Raw genomic sequence first — 22,164 nt, 5'->3', positions numbered from 1 at the left:
AGAGAGTACCAGAACTGTGTGTAGTACTTTGTAACTTGATGTAGGAAGGAAGCTTGATTTGCAAATTAATCCAGTTTCATCTTCCTGCTGTGCCATGTCATTACAGAGGACTTAGAAGAGCTTCCTTCCTACATCAAGTTACAGAGTAACTTCTGCAAATTAATTTGCAAATTAATCGGGGGGAAATGTGACAATGAGCCTTATTTTTTATAGGCAAACTTTTCCAAGTATCTTACCTCAAAGGTAAGGTCTTAAATCTATGTAGAGATCCCTAAGTAAATCCGATTTTCTTAAAAATGTCTTCAGTTTCTCTCAACATCAGTGCCAGCCACAGGAACTAGTGGGCTCTGTGAGAATAACCCACTAAAAATGTGTTTTAGTATGGAAACTGGATTTGCAGTCCTACTAATCAGAATGACACAATGGCCTGCCATGTGTATAATCGACATCTCCCTCTAAATGCTTACAAAGCAGGAACTGCAGTGTACACGTGCATTTTATTTTTTATTTGGACTTCATTGACTAATTTCTCAGGGTTTTTCTAAGTGAATGTTATTTCCAGGCATGTCCAAAATCTCCTGGAAAATTCTGGGCATCTTAATTCCTTTCTTTGCTGGACGGTGTTACTCTGTACTGGTGGTTCCACGGCCAGACAAAACAGGGAGAAATTTCCCAGCTGAAATGTGGGCATTTTGAACCACGACAGGCCTGGCTTCCTTTCCCCAGGCAGGTTGTGCTGTAACCACAGGAAGGGTTTGGATGGTGAAAAACACACAGTTATTGTCTTCTCCTTTCGTTTTGCTTGCTTATAAATGTCACATCCTGTTCTTCCCAGGGTGGAAGCTTAGCAGAGGTTGGTATTTTCAACTGTCATTAATTTTGGATCAAAACCATGGATGCAGTAACCCCCAGAGGCAGCTGAGTTTCCTTGCTGTGGTGTGTGGGCATTGCACGGCCAGATTTTGGGTTGAGGGTCAGCTCTGCCCTCACAGCTCAGTCCTCCAAAGAGCCAGGCTGAAAAGTTATTTTTCATTAATGCAGATACAAGGAAGTGTGACTGTAACATCAGCATGTGCATTAAACCCCCCTGAGAGTGAGCACGCTGGCTGAAGGGAGCAGTGTTGGAGCTCCTTGGCTGTGTGCATGCAGGGTAAAAACAAACTGGGGATGGAGGATGGTGGTTTGACAGATTTAAAAAATATTATTGCTCTGGATCAGAGATGTTTGGTCTTTTTAAAAAAAGGTTTAGGTTGAGCATTGAAGTGTTTGGCAAAGATGCTGTGGAGCATCTCCCCTGGTTCCTCATCCCTCCTCTTCTCAGCCCTCCCTCCAGGAGGCAGGAGTGGGTTGCTCTCAGCCCTTGTGCCAGCTTTGCCCCCCGTTCTAGAAAAGGTACAGCTCCATTTCTCTGTTGGTTCAAAAGTTGACTTGGACTTGTGTGGTTGTGCAGGGGATTAATGAAATGTTTCCTCTGAAAATGCAAGGTTTTAGTTTAATAATGAGTGAAATACAAGGAGGACAAGGAGCAATGGCTATAAACTGAAACACAGGCAGAACTTCTTTCCATGAGGGTGGCAGAGCACAGGAACAGCTGCCCAGGGAGGGTGTGGGGTCTCCCTCTCTCTGGATTCACTCCAAACTCAACTGGAAGTGCTTCTGTGTCACCTGCTCCAGGGGACCCTGTCTTGGCTGGGGATTGGACTGGATGATCTCCAGAGGTCCCTTCAACCCCAACTCTCCTGTGATTCTGTGAATTCCTGAGAGTCTCATCAGGAGCAGCTGATGGACAGTTATCCAAGCTTAGTTCTCAAAACCAGAAACTTCATCAAAAACTTGCTTGTGCTGCCTTTTTCTCCCCCAGCATCTCTTTTCCACTTCATCATCTACATTTCTGAATGTGCCTTTCCTTCGTGTGCCACAGGCTTCAGATGATGAAGCTTTGTGCCGAGTGAGCCAGAGCTGCTGTGATTTGAAGTGGTTATTTAGAAGTACCCTCACACAGAGGTGAGTGACATGTTGGATCCCAGGAAGGATGATTCCAGCAGTGGGAAGGACATCACAACAATAAACTGTGTTTTAGTGACCATTCCAGTGCAGACACAGCCATAGCTGTGTCCACAGTTACGCTGCCTTTTAGAAAAAAACCAAAACCCAACGAGCTTGTGAGCTGTTTGATAAGGAAGCTGAACTCAAACCCGAAGCCTTTCTCATAACCTCTGCTCCCTCCCACGCAGAGCAGCAGCAGGAACAGGCTGCATCTTGAAGCGGTCAGCGCGGTGGCAGAGGGCCAGTGGCATGGCCACTGCCCAGAGCATGGCCTGTCCTTTGTCCCCACGCAGCTGGGGAGCTCAGGGTGGCAGCCTCTGACTCTGGAGAGCAGTGGGAGGGGTCTCAGCCTGCTGGGGAAGGAGAGGTGGCCACCCAAGGAGGCTTTGTTGTGTGCCAACCTGAGTTAAGTCACCTCCCAAACGGAGCCGTGGCAGCTGTGACAATAAACTGTCCCTGCAGGTATTATCTGAGCTGCCCATTCTGCTGGGTGAATCTCCTGAGATCCCTTGACTTGGTATCTGAGCTGAAAATATCTTTTTAGCCATTTTACCACAGTTTCCTTTTTTTAGCTTTTAGACAGTGGTGGTCACTGGGCACTTGGAGATGCCACCAGCAGTGTCTGAGTGATGCATTTGGAATTGCTGTGAATAAAATTTTCAGCAAAGCAGTCTAAGGAAATCACAATACCTTTTTGGGGCATGGGGTCAGTGGTGGGGTTTTTGAGGGCATAGCTGGGAGAGAGGCAGGTGATCACTGAAATAAAGTCAGAGAAAAAATGAAGAAGGTGGAGGATTTCAGGTTCTGGAAGCTGCAGGGTGGCTGGGCAGTGACAAAGTCACAAAGTTCAAGCCAGGCTCTAATACTATTCCTATCAAAACTGAATTATTAAGATAAGAAGTTTACAGTGAAAGAGCAACTTTCTCCTGAAGTAAAAAGTCCAGCATCCTCATATTTTGCTGTTTTAATAGCACTTCCATTCCTTAGAAGTACTGCCAAAGGGTTTGTTTTTTGGTTTTGGTTTTTTTTTTTTTTTCCCTTACTGCTTTGGTGGCTGGTCATGTCTGTTCAGCTCTAGATTTACAGTCACCTTGGCTATACCCTGATAAGTGATTTCAAAGAGAGTAGGCAGTAGCTGGTGTGCAGCACTAAAGCAGAAGATACTTCTGGCTGTTTGTTACCTTGTTTTTTTTGGAGCTGCTGATTGTCAGGATGCAAAATCCCCTCTGCCACTCAGCAAGAGCGGCTGGTGAAACAAAGTGAGGGTTTTCCCTCTCACCCCTGGAAGTCTTTCAAACCAGGACCTTGGTTTCTTTGCCCAGGTTTGCCCACACGCCCTCAGGGTCATGCAGGAGCTGGATCCAGGCATCCCAGCTGAGCTCTGACTTCCTGGGGAGATGAGTCTCCACCAGCTTTTAGCAGTACTGAGTTAGCAATAGTGAGACTTTCCAAAACAGCTGTGGCTGCCCCTGGATCCCTGGCAGTGTCCAAGGCCAGGCTGGACAGGACTTGGAGCAGCCTGGGACAGTGGAAGGTGTCCCTGCCCATGGCAGGGGGTGGGAAAAGGTGATTTTTAAGGTCCCTTCCAACCCAAACCAGTCTGTGGTTCCATGATATTGCAATCTCTTTCTGCACTTCCTGGCAAAAGAGTAAAAGTCCGGGATTAAACCTTGATCACCCCAGTGGGTTCCTGGCCGTCGGAGCAGCTGGGTTTGTTTTTGCCTCCCTGGCTGTGTGGTGGGAGGCTGGGCTCCCTCCATGCCTGCATGGCGTGGTGCCCGTGCTCCCAGCCTGCCAGCTCCAGCCTTGGCTCTCCTCTGTCCTGCTGGCCCTGATGGGATCTCTGGGTCCTCTCCTTCCCACAACACGAGTGAGGCAGCGAGGTGACATTAAAGCCCTGGAACGGCAGATAAAAGGGCCTGGCTGTATTTATTGAGTGTCACAGAGAAGTAATCCACTCTGCTGTCAGTGTCTGCAGAAACAGCAGATGAAGTATACGTGCCCCTTGCTTTGATGTGATGAAATCTCCAGAGGACACTCACTTCAGTGGCACTCGCAGTGCAGCTGTAGCTGAACCTTGCAGTGGAAAATACAAGATTTTCATGTCTTCATGCATTGCTTTAAAAATATCACTGTGGCTGTATGCTGGGCAATTCTGTGTTCTGAAAGCTGGGGTTGTTTTGTTTTTGTTTTCTTTTTTTCCAAAATGTCATTAAAATCATCTTAACCGTTTTTGTTGGAAGGGGAAGAATTAAGAGTTATTTTGTGGTTTCATACGCAGCGTTAAAACAACAGTCTGGTTCTCATTTAAACCAATAAAAGTATGGAAATTCAAAATGAAGGTTCTCTCCATGTCCTTAGATCAACTTGTTGGCCTTGCTGAAATGCATAATGGATGGAGCAGAGGAAAAACCTCAATCTTACAACTCTTAGCTCTGTTTTTGCATGTAACTCAGCTTTTTTGTTGCTGGATTTCAAATCTGACGTCACTTTCTTGCCTGTCTTCTCAAGCTATAAAAACTTCCTCAATTTGGTAAATGTGCAGCTGCTCAGAACCCAGTGAACCACAGACATTTCTTTTTTTTTTTTTTTTTTTTTTTTAAGAACCTAAGCAGTAGTGAAGGAAATTAGTTAACAAACACACATCAGTGATTGAATTCACCCACTTTCAAATTTTGGGGTATAAAGCTGACTGTTGGGGATGATGGGTTTTAGTCAGCTCTGGTTTATGATGTGGTCAGAAAGAGACCAGAGGTGCAGCTGGGGCACAGAAAAGCCCAGGCAGCCCCAGGAGAGCAGCCCTGGGATGGGGCCCTGGGTGCTGGGGGATCCCCATCCCTGGGGATGCCCTGGTGTGGCCCCAGTGACCTGGGGCAGCTGCCCTGAGCCTGGCTGGGGTCCAGGGCCCTGCTGTTCCAGCCTCCAGGTTCCCTCCCGGCTCTGCTTTAGCACAGGACAGGGCAGGGCTGAGTCTGGAGGAGCCTTTTTACACAGAAAAGAGTGCTCAGGCCTTGGCAGGGGCTGCCCAGGGAGGGTTGCAGTGCCCAAGGCTGGAGGTGTCCAAGGAAGGGCTGGAGGTGGCACTGAGTGCTCTGGGCTGGGGACAAGGTGGGCATTGGGCACAGCTGGGGCTGCATGGGAGGGCTTTTCCAGCCTCAGGGGTTCTGTGGTTGTGTGAGCTCCTCAGGGTGTCTGGGGCTCACATCCCACAGGGTGAGCAGCCTGAGGCTGTCCCCAGAACACCGGCAGGCACTGGGCACTGCAGCAGGCTCAGCCTGGCTGTTAGTCCATCTCCTCAAGGCTTGGGAAAGTCACTTCTTCCCAAAGCTGTTCCTGCCCTGGCCACTGTGGACGAGCTGCCCTGGCTGTCTGCACCCCTCTGATCTGGGAAATCACAGCCTGGAGCTGCCTGCCTTCCCTCTTCTCCCCTCTCCTGGCCTGCTCAGCTGGGCTCCTGTCCTTCCTTCCTGCACTTCCCCCTTCATTCCCCGGCCAAGCACCATGGGTAAGTGTCTGTTCACACCTGACAAAATCTCAGCTCACCTTCCATCACCTCTCTACTGTCCAGCATCCATCCCAAGGACCCCTAACACCTTCTGAAGCTTTACAGCTCACCGTATCATTATGGAGACAGCTCCACAATGACGTGGTAAGTCTCAAACAAGATAGTTCAGAGCCAACTGGCCACCTCAGCTTTGGCAGCACTGAGTGTTGCGAAGGTTGTACCTGCTCAAGGTAATAAACCTTGAATCTGAATCCCCTCCCTTCCTCTGCAAGCCACACCAGAAATCCCCCTGTCCTGAGAGCTGCAGTCGCTGGAGGGAAGAGGGGAAGGATCTAGTGACAGCCTGCAGGAGACTCATGGAGCTGGGGCAGCCCTGCTAGTGCCTGGGTCAGCCTTTGAACAGCACAGAAAACTGGGATGGAAGCCAGAGCCCTGCCTAGGGCGTGCCAGGCTGCTCTGGGCCTTTGGCATGGAGCCCCAGGCACCCTGGAGCCCTGAGTTCCAGGGGAGGAGGAAAGCAGAGTGACCTTGGAGTAGATCCTTCTTGGAAAGATCTGAGTGCAGGGGTGAGAGACAGCTGGAGCCCTCAGCTCCTTCTTGGAGGGAGAACTGGAGAGAGAAGGGGAGCTTCTTCAAAGCCCTTCATGCCCAGGCAGTCCTGCTTCCTTCATCTGGCAGCTCCACCACCACCCACTGCCAGGTGCCGTATTTCTCCTCCGTTCCTCTCCCCAGGTTTTGTGGCTTGGTCAGTGTTTCTTTCTGCTCTCCCCATTTCTCTGTTCCCTAGTGTACTTGTGGGGAAAATATGAAAAAAACTACTCCACAGATATTTTTTCAGTTTGTTTTTTTTCTTGGGGACATTTCAAGGTTGTTTTCTGATGGGATTTGAGGTGGAATCCGACCTGTGATCCTCTGGTGTGCTGGGCATTAGGTCAGGCTGGTGGGGAAACCCACCAGGAGCCTCAGCTGGGAGAGCTGGCAGGACACCATCCTGTGCCATGAGTTTGGAATGGCCCTGCTGCAGCAGGGAGGTGGGGCCAGGTCAGCCTGACCCATTGTGGGATGAGCTGTTCCTTTCTTTGTGCAGCATGAGCTGAACTTCGTCTTTTCTGCTGCTCCAGCCCACAGAAGCCTTGGACATCCCTCAGGCACAGGGAGAGAGACGTGGAACGGAGCTCCACAATCAGCCAAGCTGGGGCATTTCTCTGTGGCATGAAATTAAACAGTATTTGAAGGCACACGGTGGGGCTGATGCTACTTTGTGCAGCTTTTTATGAAGATTATGAAATTGCAGCAAAAAGCAGATCTCACTGTAATTAGAAGAGAGAAGAGTTAATCACAGGGAGGAATTAGGATTCGTACTTGCTCTGAAATTTTCTAAACTGCTTTAAAATACCTTCAGCTGAAGGAGCCGAACCTCACTACGAATCTTTTGTATGCTGAAGTGCAGAGTTTCCTTCATTCATTTGAATTGTAGCACAGAAGTCACAGGGCTGTTTTCCCCAGAGGTTCAGGAGGCTCTGAGTTCATTTTGTGGATATGTGAAGTCATTTCGGTGCTTGTCGAGCCCTACGACCATTCACTTGATGTCCTGGAGGCAACCCAAGCATTTTATTGCTGTTTATTCACCCTTTGAGAACAGATTTGAAACAAAAAGTCACCCAAGCCATGGAAGTTTTGAGTCAGAGGCAACTAGGGGAGAGTTGGGAGATGAACCCCCAGCAGCTGGGGGAGGGCCCAGTGAAGGACACACTCTATATCATGCACCATTAAAACTTCATGAAGAGGTGTCCCAGAAAAAAAAATACTACAAAGCTCTAGGCTTAATATTAAGTTCTTGGTTTTAGCAGTCTGGTCATTTTCAGGAGGGAATAATCAGCTTAACCGCAGCATTCCCATATTTAATGTTCCAAGAGGAGAGGGATTGTCTGATTTTCTTTCTTTTTTTTTTTCCCTTCACAGTAATTAATGAAAGTCAAATGCAGCAACTGGAATCTGTGAGCTACTCATCCCGCTACGCCCTGGGGCTGTTTTACGAGGCTGGCACAGGGATTGCTGTCCCCTGGGCTGCTCACTACATCGCCGATAATCCCTGCATACGCTTCATCTCCATCGATAACAAGAAGCGCAATATAGGTCAGTGCTCCCATTATTCCCCTTAAACACGGCCACAATGGAGGGTGCAGCCGTGAGAAATGCTGTTTAATTGAGTGTTGCTGTTGGGAGAGGGGTGAACGTTTGACTCCGAGCCGCGGCGGGCGGCGCTCGGTGCCGCGTTTGGCCCGCGGTGAAGCGCACAACGAGAGCGGGCCGGCCCTCGGAACGCCAGCCCCCGGCACATGGTTTGGGTTACTGCCTTTGTGAAACCAGTGTCAGGGGACTGCAGGCATCAAAGTGTGGCTGTTCCAAGAAAGAGCCGGGGTTCCTTTGTTTAGAGGCTGATGATTCATGCGCTCGCCGGTTCGTCTCCCGTCACCCGTTACTCTACGGCTCCTGCTCTTTTCCACGAGGCTTGGAAGTGGGAAGGGGTTGTTTAACTGGAGCTGCTCAGCCCAGTTCAGAGTCAGCCAGGGTGTTTTTGTGATCAGGGAGAGGCCCTGAAGTGGCTGTGTGTGCTCGGCAGGGCTTGAAGAATATCCCCCAGGACAGACCCTTCTGCTCTCTTTTCTGGAGGGTGGCAGTTGAGGAAGTGTGTGTTTTATTTGTTAAATGTGTTTCACATACCAGGAGTGTGGTGGCATAGAATAGCTTGGAAAAAAATCCTTGCAGACCAATTAAAATCACAGAATCCAGCATGGTTTGGCTTGTGAGTGACCACAAAGACCCAAAGCTCCACCCCCTGCTATGGGCAGGGACACCTTCCTCCTGTCCAGCCTGGCCTTGGACACTTCCAGGGATCCAGGGGCAGCCACAGCTGCTCTGGGCACCCTGTGCCAGGGCCTGCCCACCCTGCCAGGTAACAATTCCTTCCCAATCTCCCATCCATCCATGCCCTCTGGCAGTGGGAAGCCATTCAGCCATTCCCTATGTCCTGTCCCTCCATCCCTTGTCCCCAGTCCCTCTCCAGCTCTTCTGGAGCCCCTTTAGACACTGGCAGGGGCTCTGGGGTCTCTCCAGAGCCTTCCCTTCTCCAGGCAGAACATTCCCAGCTCACTCAGCCTTTCCTTGTAGGAGAGATTCCCCATCCCTCTGTGCAAGCGCAAATTTGTTGTTTTCCCTAAGAATTCAGCTTGTTGATCTGACAAGAGTGAAAACAAAACAGAAGCATGGCTGGACTGGCCAAAATAAGGATGTATGCACCCTGATGTGCCTTCTCCTGCAGGGACTTACAGTGAGTATGTAAAAAAAGAGCACAAGCAAAGCCAAATGCAGAGTGACCTTTTTTCTCTGGCATTGTCTCCTTGTTACTGACAGTGTTCAGCTGGAGATTTTCTTGCATCTGAGATTCTTGTTGCCATTGTTGTGTTCAGTGAAAAAATACCTAATATTTAAGAGGAGCTACTGATATTATCCTTACCTGTGTCAAGGGGGATGTCACCTGTGCTTCCCCACCTCTCTGCACCATGTGGTCTCAAAGCCCCAGCACCAAGAACAACAAATATGAACTGGTGGAATTATCAAGCAGCTTTGGCTGTCTGCAGATGCAGCTGAACCAAGTACAAAGCACATTATTTGGGGCATATTGATAACAAATATGTGGAAAGTACCAGAACATCAGTGTTGACACATACCTTTCTCACTGAAATTTCCCTTGAACTGGGGGAGAGTTCTGTTTATATGAGCAAATTTTTCCAAGAAGAACAAATTGTGTGTGTGCGTCTCTTCCTAGGAGACAGACTTTAGACAGCACAGGCAAGGGAGGATGAATGTGAAATTTATTTACATGTGAAGCCCTGCGACCAAAACACATGAATAAAAAGTTCCTGTATGCTTGTTTTAGCACATATGCAAGTGTTTTGCATCTGCTTTTTTCTTCCCATGCTTCCACCTGCCCTCCAGAACATTTCAGTGGGAGGCACAGGAACACCTCACCGTCCCTTTAACTCCATTCATCAGTCTTCCCATTCTTTTGTTCTTCAGCCTTGATTATTTGGACTCATCTGAAGAAGAGGATGGTGACAACCAAAAAGTAAACATTCACAGAAAGCAGAATTGCTGGGTGAGGCAGCTGAGATCTTCCAGGCCCAATCATCATTCCTCAAAAGCCATCGCTTTCTCCAGTTGTTTCTTCACCTTGTGGATACATTAATTGTATCCACAGTTAATGGAGGTTTATCTCACCATCTCACCCTCACTGCCACCTCAAATAATAGCTTTTTAATGATCAGCCTTGAACAAGAGAGATCCAGAGAAAATAACTGTAGCTGATACTTGTCCCCTGCAGGAGGTTTGGGACTGGTCGATCTTCGATCCATTTTATGATTCTGTGGTCCCGTGAGCTTTCTGCTGAGGGACTCATGTACATAACATGTCCCCAGAGCAGGCAGCCCAACCCTCCAAGGCTGTCCTTGTCACTTGTGTGAGATATGGCAGTCCCTGCCTGGAGTCAGTGGAGCAGAGACATCCACGCTGTACAGTGAAACACAAACCGGCCCTGTTGTTGTAATCCCGCATGGGGTGGGTCAGATAAAGCAATTTCTCTCTGATAAAGCCACCAATTCTTGCTGTGATCAGGAGCCTCCAGGGGGAAAGGCCGTTTCCATCAGCTGAGGATCCCAGCTGCTGTCTGCAGAGCCCCATCCCTGCCTGCAGAGGTGATGTTACGTAAGGAGGAGCCCACGAGAGGAAGCGTGTGCTGAATTCCCCGTGTGGTGTGCATGAATATTAAACACTTTGTGGGATTGGCTGCCTCCAACACCCCATCCATATTTATGCCGGGTCGGGGGGACACTGGGAATTCTCCAGCATAAATTATTTCTGGAATACCGCAGTCTTTGCATCTCTCTGCATTCCAGGAGGACTAAAGATAGATGACACATAAAAGGGGAAGCGGTTCCTTTCTTTTGCTCCGGGATTGCGTGGTTATGTAATTTAAAGGGAAGATCTGCCTTACAGGTTTTTAGCACTGTATCATTCCTGAGTATCCTCTTTAATTTTGAAATGGAGATTCCTTTCCTTCCTGAAATAAGAATTTTTAGGAAGATGGCAGAGTTAACAAAGTATGTAAGTTTTGCCGTGTTGTGTTGTAATCCTCTGCCAGCCCTGCCTGCCTCCTAGAAAAATAATCAGAAACTGTCGGTAAGGCTAATGAAATGCTGGGTTCTGAATATAAAAAAGTTAGTGCCATTCTTTCCGTGACTCCTCCCAAATGTGCCTTGTCAGACAGTAGATTTTCTTAGAGGGAGAGTATGGGACCTTTGGAACCATGGGAATTTCTGAGGACAACTGGGGAAGCTTGCTGGCCCTCCTTCCAAACAGCAGCGTGGCATTTTGAAAGTGAACCTCCGTCTCTCTTGCTTTCTAGGTCTAGTAAAGTTGATCACTGTTCTTTTTTAATCCTTTAGGTAGGGTTTATGAGGCCTGCACATTGACTTCTCTTTTGGCACTGTGTGATGCCTCCGGGGAGCAGGGATGCAGTTCCAGCCTGTCCAGAGTGTCCAGCTTCTCTCTGCCCTCCATGCTGACCCAGCAGCATTTCCTTCTTCTAGGGTTGGTTTGGTGTGGCAAAAGCCCTTTCCCTTCCTGCTACCCAGGACCAGAAGGGGGTTCAGATGGCAAAACACATCTCCTGGGGGAGCTTACAAATTCCTGACGGTCAGGAAACAGCCGTATCTTGGGGTCCATTGTGGCTCCAGGTTTTGGGCAGCAACCTGAGAAAAATACTCGGTGCTGTTCCCCTAAAATGAGGAGAACATTCCTGTGGCAGATACATACCTGTCACATCCATGGACAGTTTTCTACTGGAGACCAGGTTGTAATCCTTGGGCGGTCCCTGAGCACTCCAGCTGTGGTAGGAAACATCTGCCTTTGAGGCTGGCCCCACTTTGGAGCAGGAGGTTGGACTGGAGACCTCCAGAGGTTCCTCCCTCCCTCCCGAAGTTCTGTGACTCTGAGGCAGACAGTGTTCTGGTGAGGATTTACTGGACACACTAATGAATGAACTGGGAAGTGAATCTAAGCATGCCCCTTCAGCAAAGACAGGGGATTCTTCAAGCTCTGTCTGCATTTGCTGCCCAGCAAGTTTTAATGTTAGCACAGCTGGACCAGGAAAAATCTCCCATCCTCTCTGGATGTTTTTTGGCTGCATCTGTGGAGCTTGCAAGTTGAACTGCAGGTTGTGGCTGCTTACTTTTATGCCTTTATGAAAGTAGATCTCCCTCTGCTGAGGGTCAGTGGGTTTATGGGCTCTGCAGAGTCTGTGAGCCACAGAGGTGCTCCAAAACAGCCCTCAGACATGATTTGCTCTCCTAGAATATTGTTGTTTGGGCAAATCCAGATGCCTTTTGCTTTCCTGGGGATAGTAGGAGCTATAGCTGCTTCTCCCTGTCTTTGCCAAGTTTCCTCTGGCAGGTGAAGAACAGGTGGGTCCTTTATAGGGTGCCCCATTAATATAGCCCCAGGAGCACTGTGCTCTGTCCCCATCCTGGCACCTTGAAATCCATTTAACCTGCCAGTTCCTCCTTTTCCACAGTTCCCTTTCTAGCCTGTCACCCTCCCAGAACATGATGGACCCCATGCAGACCATTCCCCAAATGGATCCTTTGGCTTTCATGCTCTGGTGGTGTTCTCTCTGCTAAGGGAACTTCAGGCCCAGGGGTCACATCTCATCTCTAAAATCCTTTTCCAGTTTAGGGACTCTGAACCTGACCTTGGCATAGATTCACCACAACAAAGTAGATTTTGCCACTTTGCCAGGAGGAATGTTTTGGTGGGCAGACGATCCACTGTGAGCTTTCTCCAAGAACATGTCTTGTTTCATTGGTGTAATCCTAATTTCACATGTTTTATTTTATTGTGATTTCTCGGTCTCACTCCTTCCCTGAGTGTGATGGGTAAGGAGGATGTGGCCACCACAGGAGCTGACTTTCCACCCTTGCTGCCATGTGAGAACTTGCCAGGGCAGGAGGAGATCCCTGTGGGAGGACTTGGCACCACAGACTGTTCACGTTGTCACTGCCTGCAGCGATTCACCCACGAGCCTTTTCATCCCACTGTGACAGTGACTGCAGCTGGACCAGCACACCACAGTTCTGCACTGGTGTGTTACTCAAAGCTCAGAGATGTCCTTGGGCTGCAAGCTCTGTGCTGGGGAAGTGGCCCTGGGCTTTGTGCTCTTCTCCAGGGCACCTTTTGTTAGCCCCCATCCTTTTTCTGGAAGATAATCCTCCCAACAGGCTTAACCCTGTATGAATTCTCACTGTCAGCAGTCTCTCCTTCCCTTTTTCTGCACATCCTGGATGATTCCTCCAGCTGGGAATTGATGACGAGTGTTGAGACTGTCCCAAAACGTTCAGAAGTTGATGGCTCCCATCTCCTGGTCACAATCCAGAAACCTTTCTCCTCATTCCCAGGTTCTGGTCAAGATTCAGTTTTCCATCACTCAGGGCCCTGTCCCAGGGGTGCTCTGCTCACACAGGAAGGGATTTTTGGTCTTCCTGGTCTTCTGTCCCTCACTGTGTCCACAGAGAGACAGCAGAACACCCGGTTTCTGCCCCAGAAAGGGGAAGGAAAGTCTGAGTAGCATTTCTGATGCTTTTCCAGACAGCTGGGAAAGGTGATGCCCACAGAGGTACGTCCTGTGGTAGCTGTGAAACCAAGAAACATCTTCCCACCCCTTTTTGCCACATTTTCAGTTTTCAAGAGCAATGTCGGCTGGGCTGGCCCACCCAAGAAAGAGACTCAGAGAAGGGTTCCTTCCACAGGAATTGAAAGCTGTGGCTTTCACACTTGCAGATTTGGTACTCTGCACCTCTGAAGTGATCACACCAGGACAGGGAGCTCACCAGAGAAAGACATTTTGGTTGCCTTTGGAAAGCTGGAATGTGTCATCTTCCCAGAGGGGATCTCTGGCTTGAGGAGCTGGAGATTCCTTCACTGGCAGAGCAGCGATAAAGATTTTATCAAGCTTGGTGCCCAACAGCCAGCATGGTCAGAAAGTGTTCAACCACCTCTTCTTTGGTGGATTCCTTGGTCAGAAAATACTCGTTTGCTGGAACTAAAATCTTGTAAGAATGCTCTAGTTCAAGCAAAGGTCTAACCAGGAGAGGCTTTCTGCTCCAAAGGAGGGAGTTGCTGGTTAAGGGAGTGAGAGAGAATCACTTAATTGAACTGGTTATTTCCAGCTCAGCTGAAATGCAGCATAACCCACGTCGTGTCCTTGCTCCATCCTGCTCATCGGAGCGGGAATAACTCACACAAGGATGTGCTGGATCCTCATCCTGCCTTGGCACAGGGAAGGCCCTGAACCCAAAAATCCCCTAATCCAGGTGAATTCTCTGGCTGCAGGTTGTTAGGCCACCTCTGTAAGGTGGCAAGCCAACGTGCCAGCAGGGACAGGAGTCTCCTGCTACGGAGAACCTGCAACCAGCCCCAAATGTAACAAGGGCTGGCCCTTTCCAAGTCTGCTGGGATCAAGGTCAGCACTTGAGCTATGATTCCATGCTCAGAAGATGAGAACACGCTTTGGTGATGGGACAAAGGGCGATGGTTTTGAACTGAGGGAGGATTGATTTAGATGAGATAAAAAGCCCAATTTTTTTACAATGAGGCTGGTGAGGCCCTGGCACAGGATGCCCAGAGAAGCTGTGGCTGCCCCTGGATCCCTGGAAGTGCCCAAGGCCAGGCTGTTGCAGAGATTGTCCTCCTTGATTTGCGTTCTTGTTGCAAACTTGTGTTGTTACTCCTTGTGCTTTTTTCCCATCTGGAGGAACAGGGTGGCACCACAGATATTTTTGTTCTTACTGACTCCTAGGCCAGAGGCACAATTGTCAGCGTGTGGGGAAGGCAAGTATGAAAGAGCAATCCTTCCAAAGCACCTCTCCTCTTTCTTTCTTCCTTTCTTTCTTTCAGAGTCTCCTGAAGTTGGGCCCTCGGTGGTGGTGCACACGACTGTGGCCTTTGGCAGCGAGCACCTGGAGTCAGACCCTGCAGAGGTGCAGCAGGTCATCCTCAGCCACCTGCAGAGGATTGTGCCCTCCCTGCCTAAACCCAGCAGCATCAAGTGCCAGAGATGGAGATACTCCCAGGTACTCCCTGGTGGGACTGCTCAGCTGGGAAGCCCTGCATTTTCCATCCTCAGGGAGCAAGAGGAAAGGGGATGGTTGCTCAGCACCATAACATATTCTGCCATGTAGCCATGAGCAGCATCCAGGGCTGGCCAGCAAAAGCCAGGTCATTTTTAGCCAGTTTATTAAACATTTTGGGCCTGGCTCAGTGGTGAGTTATGCCGCTCTCTTGCTAAGCAGGGGTGGGAGTAGTGTACAGGAAGGAAGTAAATCCCACGTAATTTGGTGGGATTTTCACTTGTATTTAAAAATCATGACTCAGTGCATCCCTCTGCATCCAGAAGTGTGTGGTATTACCAGCAAAATTCCCACCCTGCCACAGAAGAGCAGAAGCACAGACACATTAATTGTTGTTATTTGATTTGGCCCAGCTCGGTTTAACAGAATGTTATGTGAAAAATATTTTAAAGTAAACTACCTAAGGGTAATAATAGCAAAATGTGTATATTTTGCTGTCTTCTTTTAAAAATCCAAGGAAATTGTTGGCGATTTCCTGAAGTATTGGAGTGTATATCCATGTTTACCCAAAGCCTCTCGAGTTAAATTACATTGGTGAATTTGAACGTGGAGGTTGATGCAAAATATTTACTTTTAAAGCAGTCCCCTAAAAATTTTTCCTTTTTTGAAGTTGCTGTGGATGGCTGTTGTGGAGTCTGCTCATACCCCTTGATCTGCATCCAGTTTGGGAACCTGGCCTCGTTAGCACAAAGTTTATTTTTCTGCGAGTAAAGTATTGGTGGATTGCAAAAGCAACCTTAGCACGGGTATTAATATTTATATAAAACATATCAAAATCGTGGTATGTTCTCTAAGTTCCTCTTTATCAGTTCAGGGTTTTGGGGTTTTTTTGGGAAAAACAGGTGCCACTGTGAAGGTTCCCTGGTTGTGACATCTGGTCTTTCCTCCTGCCTTACCTGCTGAGAGCTGCTGTGGGTGGGAGAGGGGAGAAGAGTTGGATCCTGCTCTGGAAAGGGTTCCCAAACCCCATCCAGCTCCTGCTTCTCTTGCTGCCAGCCAGGGCTGTGACTCCAGCAGCTGCTGGTGCCACAGGAGGAATTAGCACCAGTCCATAATTTGGTGGATGAATGTCAATATGTCTTAGGTTGCAAATAAAGTCCGTGTAGGTCAAACCCTTTATCTCAGTAAAGAGATCTCTAATGCCACCCTGTAAAATAATCACTGCCTAAATGAAATATCTGGGGCAGAGCTCCCTCTTTCTCCTAAAGCTCTCTTTACTTTCAATTATAATAAGCTGTTGCCACAGAGGCCAAGGGAACTGATAAGATGGGTGCATCTTTCCCCTGACTCTTTTAGATGGGATTTATCCTACTTGTTAATTAAATCCGGCTGTAACATCCTTCACATGGCCAAACACAATCCTGGGATTAAAATGCAGACATTACAATTATCCGTGGCAGATGAGGGATTAGGACTTCCAAAATTCTACTGACACTACTCAGCAGCACAGCTGCAGTTCTGGATCCCCTTGCTCTAATTGTGGTGAGGGCACCATTAGCATTCAGAGCCAACAGCTTCCCAGCCCACCCAAAAGTGTGTCTTTGGCAGGGTTTATATGGAATTACTGGGGCTGGAAAACACCTCCAAGAGGGTGGAGTAGGGGAAACACCTCCTAGGAGGGGTAGGAGCTGTTTGGTACAGCCAGCATCAAATAAACCCTGGGTAGCTAAGAAGAAAGGACACTCAGAAAAGCCTTTTTCTGCCAAGTCTTTCTGCATTGTTTGTACTCAGCTCGATCTGTAAGAAAAATTCAGGAATAAGTTAAGTACTGACTTTAAACTGGTCTGAGGGAGAATCTGTGTCTGGATTTGCCATACCTGGACAGACTCCTAAGGTGAATAAAAGGGTTGCAGCTGGTTATTTCAGCTGATTTCCTCCTTTGAAGAGATGCTAACACCCAGTAGCAGAAAATGCAGCCAGCAACATAAATGTGGGTTCTTTGCAGCTCATCCACACTTGGCAGTGGCAGGGAATGGCTGGCTGAGCAGTGGCCAGCTGAGGGTCAGTGGGAAAATCCCCTGGATTTAGCAAGATTCCTTGGAAGCTGACAGTCCCACGAGGGGATACAGTAATGGTTTACTGGGTGGAAATCCAAGAAATGATCAAAAGAAAGTTGATACTCTCTGTATCATGCTTTAGCAGGTTGGACAGCAGCAGGAATTTGTGCATGGAAAGGGAGCTCAGGCCTTGGCAGGGGCTGCCCAGGGAGGGTTGCAGTGCCCATGGCTGGAGGTGTCCAAGGAAGGGCTGGAGGTGGCACTGAGTGCCCTGGGCTGGGGACAGGGTGGGCATCAGGCACAGCTGGGACTGGGCTGGGAGGGATTTTCCAGCCTCAGGGACCCTGGGATTCTGTGGTCCCAGAGACAGGAGGTTCCCTTTCCTGTGTTGAACCCATCTGGGATTTTGCAAGCTCCACTTTGCTGATGTGAGATCACCCTCACACCTTTTCAGATCCCTACACCAGGGTCAGACAAGTCATAACTGCTGAGATGGGCTGAGAATAAAACAGAACAGGCTGTAAAGTTTCCAAATTTCCTCGCACAATGAAGTTTTCAATTCTAATTATTTCTAATTATTCAACTCCCAGAAATAAGTCTTTTACTATGGTACTTGGATGGTTAATGTTTGGATCTGTCTTTTGGAGTGGGAGGCCAGGCTGGACAGGGCTTGGAGCACTCCTGGGACATGGCAGGGGGTGGAACAGGATGAGCTTTAAGGTCCTTCCAACCCAGACCATTCTGTGGTTCTGTGATGTGCTGCTCAGGAATACAGATCTTTCTGGTGTGAAATCTGGGTAAATAAAACACTTTCTCCACCCACACCCTTTATGTTTTTCATTTTCAGGTTACAAGAGCTGTGCCCAATTGTCCAGGACAGATGGTTCTCCACACTCAGCCTCTCCTGATCTGTGGGGGTGATGGATTCACTCGTTCCAACTTCGATGGCTGCATAGAGTCTGCTGTGAGCCTTGCAGAGGCTGTGAAGCCTCATTTACAGCAATTTCAAAGCCAGGCTGCCAAACTTCCTCTAGATTTGTTATGAATTTTGCTGGGATGGGTTGAATTTAAGTTTAACATCAGTGTCGTCTCGCTAAAAACAAATAAAAGAAGATGTAGCTGTGTGCTGGAATAATTATTAGGATGGAATTAAACTGAATTTTCCAGTATCTGTGCTGAGAGTGGTTACTTTGATTGAACTAAGACTTTCCCTGGCTCTTGGCAGAGGCACGGAGCTCCAGCACTCTTGCTGGGCCTCCTGATACTTCTACAGCCCATGAAAATTTTGTCAAGGAGAGGAGCCTGACTTGAAGCAGCACAAAAATCCATGAAGCTACAGAGTTTATTCCTTGAAAACTCCTTATTTACTCCTTGTCCTAGAGACAGGTCAAGGGGAATGGCTTTGCACTGCCAGAGGGCAGAGTTAGGTGGGACACTGGGCAGGAATTGTTCCCTGGCAGGGTGGGCAGGCCCTGGCACAGGGTGCCCAGAGCAGCTGTGGCTGCCCCTGCATCCCTGGCAGTGTCCAAGGCCAGGCTGGACTTTGGGGCTTGGATCACCCTGGGACAGTGGAAGATGTCCCTGCCATGGCAGGGGTGGCACTGGATGGGCTCAGAAATTACTCAGAAATTACTCAGAAATTACCAAGAAATAATATTTATTTATTCTAAATTGGATTTTAACTTTTCCTTCGTCTTCAATCATGTATCACAAGTCTAGTATCTGTCTACCACAGTACTAAAAATAACAAAAAGCAGACAGAATTTAAACCATTAGAGGAGTACAATTCAGCCTCTGTTTTTCTTATTTTACCCCTGCATTTCACCCAAATCTCACATCCTGTATCACAGCACCTGACCACTGTGATTTACTGCCTTTGGCCATTTATAGTGGAGTATTTTAAGGGACACTAAGAATTTAAGACTTGTTAATTTTAAAAGTAGGCAGAAAACTGGATGTGAGGCATCTTTGGCTCAGCACTATGTTGTTCCTCTCAGGTGGTTGTTCTCTGAAGAGCTGTGATGCTCTTTCAGGAGCTCTGTGTTACCAGCAGCCTCTGATACCAGGAGTGACAGGAGATTCTCTGGCTCTGTCCTTGCAGCAGTCTCTGAGCCTTGATCACCCTGAAGCCTCAAAGTACCCGAGTCACAGATTCAGAGATGTTTTTTGAGTCATGAAATTTTTCAGTTTGGAGCTTTTTTGAATCCTGGAGAGTCTCAAACTGCTCCTTCCTCATATCCCAGAATCATGGAGGTGGGAAAATCCCTCCCAGCCCATGCAGTCCACCCTGTACCTCATGCTGCCCACCTTGTCCCCAGCCCAGGGCACTCAGTGCCACCTCCAGCCCTTCCTTGGACACCTCCAGCCATGAGCACTGCAACCCTCCCTGGGCAGCCCCTGCTGAGGCCTGAGCTCCCTTTCCATGCACAAATTCCTCCTGAAAATATCATGCCAGTCTACCAAAACACCTCTGTTCTGCAGCATGCCTCCAGCTTAAGATGCTTTAGATAAAAACTGCTTGGGGTTTTTTTAACATGGAGAGGAAAAGCTGTTGGATGTGATCCTGTGGATGTGCTCCGGGCTGCGGGAGCGCTGGGAGCAGGGAGATGTGGAATTCCCTCACGAGGCGGGTGACAGGGTGATGTTTCAAAGAGGCCACTGTATGCAGAAGGGTGGCAACAGAAGAGACTTGTCTGGTTGATTTCCTGGGCTTTTCCCTGATTTTTGATTAACTGGCAGATTGGATGTTCCAGCCGCTCACTCCTTGTTCCCAGACAAGGGGGATGCCTGTGTCTGGTCTCATCTGTGCCACGAGCCCAGCCACTGCCTGGAGTGCCACTGGAGCCTCCCAGCTCCCAGACCACGATGTTCTTGTGTTCCTCATCACAAGGGAAGCCAGGGCCACGGCTTCTCAAAGCCTCGCAGCTCCCAGCTGTGGTGACTTCCACCCAGGGAACACCCCTGGGCAGGGCTGGCCCGTGGCTCCCTGTGCAGCCCCTGGGATCAGGGAATGTGGGAACAAGGCTGCAATGGATGGATCTGCCAGTTAATCAAAAGTCACGTCCATCCAGGGAAAATCCCAGGAAATCAACCAGACAAGTCTCTTCTGTCTCCAGAGACCTGGGCTGTGATTTTGTGCAAGCATATGAAAATAAATAAATTAAGAGATTAATTTAGTTTTGGAGACTTGGGGCTTCTTCTTCTTCTTTTTTTCTTTTTTTTTTTTTTTTAATAATTTTGAAAAGGCAGCTGCAGTGGGAGGTGCTGCCCAGCTGAAAGCACCCCTGTGACCACATTTCCTCTCGGTGGAGGGGCAGTGTTGTGCTGCTGCAGCCCCAGACTCGCAGCAGAGCTCTCTGCTGCTGCGGTGGCACCAGCCTGGGCTGTGACACTGGCAGAGGAGTTCCCTCCTTAAGTCAACCCGAGGAAGAGGAACCTGACCCTGTGCCACCCGAACCGTGTCTGGGTCACCAGCCCAGCATGGCACCGAGGGCTCTGTGCCTGCCTGGGCGAGGGCAGCGTTTCCTCGGCTGCGAATTCCAGAGTGACCAGCTCCACGGGGCTGGGGACGGGCCACCAGGAGGCTGTGCCAGGCCACCAGGAGGCTGTGACATGCGATCATGCCATTAGGAGGCTGTGCTGGAGCCAGGAGCCCGGGTGCTGCCAGGGCGCTCTCCGAGCTGCCCAGCGAGCACCTTGAGCCCCTGTGCAGAGATTTCCCCGGAGCCAGAGCCGGTTTTGCCTCTAATCCAAGCCTCTGGCTCAGCTGTGCAGTCCCTAAGCCGCTTTGTGCGGCCGAGCTGAAGCCCTGAAATCCCGGAGCCTTCTGCTGCCGCCGTGCCCGGCTCGCTGCAGCGCCTCCCTGCCATCCTCCTTGGGATTTGGGCTTAATTCCCGCATTCAGGTGGCACCGCCGGGATCAGCCGCTGCTGGCACCGCCACGGGCCCGCAGGGCTGGGGCGGACGCAGCCCCACGGGGCACCAACAGCCCAGGAGGAGGGGGAGGAGGAGGGAGAGTGAGTGGCTTTCTTGTCAGGAAAATTTCCAAGCAAAATTTCTCCCCTGGAGGTAAATAAATGGAAACGGGGAGAGAGTTTTGGCTCAACCCCACTGGGGAGATGCTGTGTTAGTAAAGGGGGTGCAGGGCAGGCTGCTGTCACCTTGGAGGTTGTGCTGATGAAACCCGTGGAGACCCTGGGGAAGCCTCGCGTTTCTCGTCATTTCCCAATTTTCACTGAGCGTCACCACGGGAAAACCCAGCCAGGAGCTTGTGGCTGTCCCCCGACTGCTCCCAGCATCGGGGAGGGGGTTCCGTGTGCCAGCAGGGGCTGGGCTGGCCCCATCCCCCGCCGCTGTGGGAACAGGAGCCCGCCCGACCGCTGCCGGGGCGCTGCGGTCAGCCGCAGCTCGGTGTGACATTATCTGAGCTCGGTGCGACTTTATCTGAGCTCGGTGTGACTTTATCTGCCGTGCACAGGGCTCCGGCCGCACCTCCTCGCTCACCTGTGCCCGGCCCGATACATCCTTCCTTTCTCAGCGCTATCTGCGCTCGCATCTCCGCTGCGCACGCCACGGGCTGCCGGGCACAGCTGCCGCCACTGAGGGACACTGCTGGCACCGGGCGAGGGTTTGACCATCCTTTCTCAGCTCAGAATGGGGGGGAAATAAAATAAAATAAAATTAAAAGCGTGGTGGGTGGGCAGTCAGCGCGGGAATATAGGTCAGCCTCTGTGCCGGCAGCCGCTTCCCTGGCGCAGAGCGCAGGGAAAGGGGATGAGCTGCAGCAGAGGAGGGGATCAGCCGCTCTCCCTCGCCACCTTCTCCGAGCGCACAAAATCCCAGCTCAGCATCTCGGAGCTTAGCGGGGCACGGCTGCCGTCCCCGTCTGCAGCGAGCCATCCGCACGGGCGGGATGGAGCCTCGGGAACGCGCGGGGACAAAGGGATTTTTGTTCTCCAGCTGCTCACAGATGTGTTGTTGCAATAGCCACGGCCTATTGCTGTGTGCAGGGAGAGCTGGAGCGGGTCTGGTCCAAACCCTGGATCATCAGCACCCCCGTCCCGGGCATTTGGGGCTTGCTGCCTCGCTCAGCGCTCCTGTGTAGTGCAAATCCCATTTTCCTTTGGTTTAAAAGGCAGTCCTGGGGGCCGGCTTGGGAATGCAAGCTGCAATCACAGCAGGACGGGAGCAAGGGTAAATAATCCCCGTCAAACATCCCAGCTCCAGCCGGTGTCCTCGCCAAAGGATCTTTGAGCAGCCCTGGGTTGGGGAGAAACCCGAGGTTTCTGCCCCAAAAGTGGCTGGAGATGGTTCCTGGCTGTTTCTCCAGATAAAAGAGCTCATCTTAATTCCACCCCTGCTTCAGTGTGCTGGA

The 22,164-nt window shown here is 49.9% G+C and overlaps 1 protein-coding gene across 3 annotated transcripts in view; it reads left to right on the top strand.

Annotated features, from left to right (window-relative positions):
- RNLS (renalase, FAD dependent amine oxidase) overlaps positions 1-19,972 on the top strand; it is a 53,863-nt gene extending 33,891 nt beyond the window's left edge. For 2 of the 3 annotated variants that reach the window (XM_063406162.1, XM_063406163.1), the window contains exons 5-7: positions 7,514-7,687; positions 14,561-14,736; positions 17,638-19,972. In XM_063406162.1, coding sequence (XP_063262232.1) covers positions 7,514-7,687; positions 14,561-14,736; positions 17,638-17,835 — 548 coding nt within the window. In that variant the 3' untranslated portion in view covers positions 17,836-19,972. The remainder of the gene's footprint in view (positions 1-7,513; positions 7,688-14,560; positions 14,737-17,637) is intronic. The other variant, XM_063406164.1, reaches the window with a different exon arrangement.
- The last annotated feature ends 2,192 nt before the right edge of the window (positions 19,973-22,164 follow it).

Source organism: Prinia subflava, chromosome 9 (genome assembly GCF_021018805.1).
Source record: "Prinia subflava isolate CZ2003 ecotype Zambia chromosome 9, Cam_Psub_1.2, whole genome shotgun sequence".
Lineage (NCBI taxonomy): Eukaryota > Metazoa > Chordata > Aves > Passeriformes > Cisticolidae > Prinia > Prinia subflava.
The sequence above is the reverse complement of the archived record's forward strand: the minus strand, read 5'-3'. Positions and strand labels throughout refer to the sequence as shown.